The 1840-nt window shown below is 44.2% G+C and overlaps 1 protein-coding gene across 2 annotated transcripts in view; it reads left to right on the top strand.

Moving 5' to 3' along the window:
* LOC106880927 (carbonic anhydrase-related protein 10) overlaps window positions 1-1840 on the top strand; it is a 14233-nt gene that overhangs the window by 2114 nt on the left and 10279 nt on the right. For both annotated transcript variants that reach the window (XM_014931097.2, XM_014931098.2), the window contains exon 3: window positions 1194-1339. In XM_014931097.2, coding sequence (XP_014786583.1) covers window positions 1194-1339 — 146 coding nt within the window. The remainder of the gene's footprint in view (window positions 1-1193; window positions 1340-1840) is intronic.

Genomic DNA, 1840 nt, shown 5'->3' with positions numbered 1-1840 from the left:
GGGGGGGGGGGGAGACACAATCGTCAACAACCGGTTTGTCGCCATGAAGAGGACGATTAGAGTAGAATCAATAGCGTTTAGCAAAGAGTCTGCAATAGAAAGAAATCGATTAGAAGGAGAGCTAGTTGGCAAACTTGGAGAAATGATTAGTAAAGACATTGCAACCGATGTGCTAGCGACGAGAACAGCCCTTGACTATTTCTTTGAGGCGAAACACGAAGGTTGCGTTGCGTTGTCGGAGCTAAAACTCGTGCGTTCTAACATGAAGGAATTAAAACCGTCCTATGGGCCCGAATGGTGGAGATGCGACTTGGCAACAAAACTACGATCGGGTCTTTGATGGATCGGGACCGGCGAGTGCTACTCGGTTCCGAGCAGATGTGTGTGACATTCCAGCAGTACTTCGCGTGACTGTTTGGAGAAAGTGATGGGCCGAAAACGGTAACGGGCTTTAGTTCGTACATGGATAGATATTGCTTAGTAGTGTTCTTAGATTGTCCATAGATGTTCTCTGTCCTTGGAGGATCGCATCACTATCATTCTTTTTTCCTATTGTTTTGTTGATATTGTATTCAATGTAAGGGTAGCGAGCTGGCAGAATCGTTAGCATACTGGGCAAAATACTTAGCGGCATTTCGCCCGTCTTTACGTTCTGAGTTCAAATTCCGCCGAGGTCTGACTTTGCCTTTCATCCACCCTGGGTCAATAGAATAAGTACCAGTTGAGTAATAGGTGGGAGTGGGGGGGGGTCGATTTAACCGACCTATCCCATCCCTGAACTTTTAGGCCTTATGCCAAAATTTGAAATCAATATTGAGTACAATGTATACTTGTATTTATTTCGTAAATCGTATCCGTTCTATGTAAGTTCCCACACTTTATGTCCGTCTTTGTGTTGTCCCCCTCACTTGCCGTCCTGTCCTGGTAGGAAATAAAAGAAATCATCATTATCTTCATCATTATTACTATTATTGTTATTGTTGTTGTTTTTGCTGTTATTGTTTCAGTTGTTGTTGCTGTTGCTACCGCTATTATTGCTCCTCATACTAATACTCAACACAACCACCAAAAATCATTGCATCGCATCGCCATTGCAACATGCCTCATACAACACTGCATTCACGATGACTCAGCACATATGAAAACGCATCCATCCATCAAAATCTGAAGTTTTCGACCTATTGTTATTGCAGTGACGTTGAAACTGCAGAAAGGTTTGCATTTGCAAGGTGGAGGACTGACCGAAATGTATATTGCACATAAAATGGCTTTCCACTGGGGATCCGTAGATATTATAGGATCAGAACATTTGCTTGAAGGACGGCGATACCCAATGGAGGTAGGTGTAACTTATATTTGTTGGTGATGTGAGTATATAACTGTATGTTTGTAAAGTGCACACACGCGACCGTATACCCGCACACACACGCACACATATATACATACATGTATTAGCGACAGAGGCAGTATTAATACCGAGAGGTAATATTTATCCCCACTTAAACATAGATGTTCTGTTAGAACAAAGTATACTGCAGTGTGGAGGCGCAATAGCCCAGTGGTTAGGGCAGCGGACTCGCGGTCATAGGATCGTGGTTTCGATTCCCCGACCGGGCGTTGTGAGTGTTTATTGAGCGAAAACACCTAAAAGCTCCACGAGGCTCCGGCAATGGATGGTGGCAAACCCTGCTGTACTCTTTCACCACAACTTTCTCTCACTCTTACTTCCTGTTTTTGTTGCGCCTGTAATTCAAAGGGTCAGCCTTGTCACACTGTGTCACGCTGAATATCCCCGAGAACTACGTTAAGGGTACACGTGTCTGTGGAGTGCTCAGCCACT

The sequence above is a fragment of the Octopus bimaculoides genome, chromosome 11, assembly GCF_001194135.2.
Source record: "Octopus bimaculoides isolate UCB-OBI-ISO-001 chromosome 11, ASM119413v2, whole genome shotgun sequence".
NCBI lineage: Eukaryota > Metazoa > Mollusca > Cephalopoda > Octopoda > Octopodidae > Octopus > Octopus bimaculoides.
The sequence above is the reverse complement of the archived record's forward strand: the minus strand, read 5'-3'. Positions and strand labels throughout refer to the sequence as shown.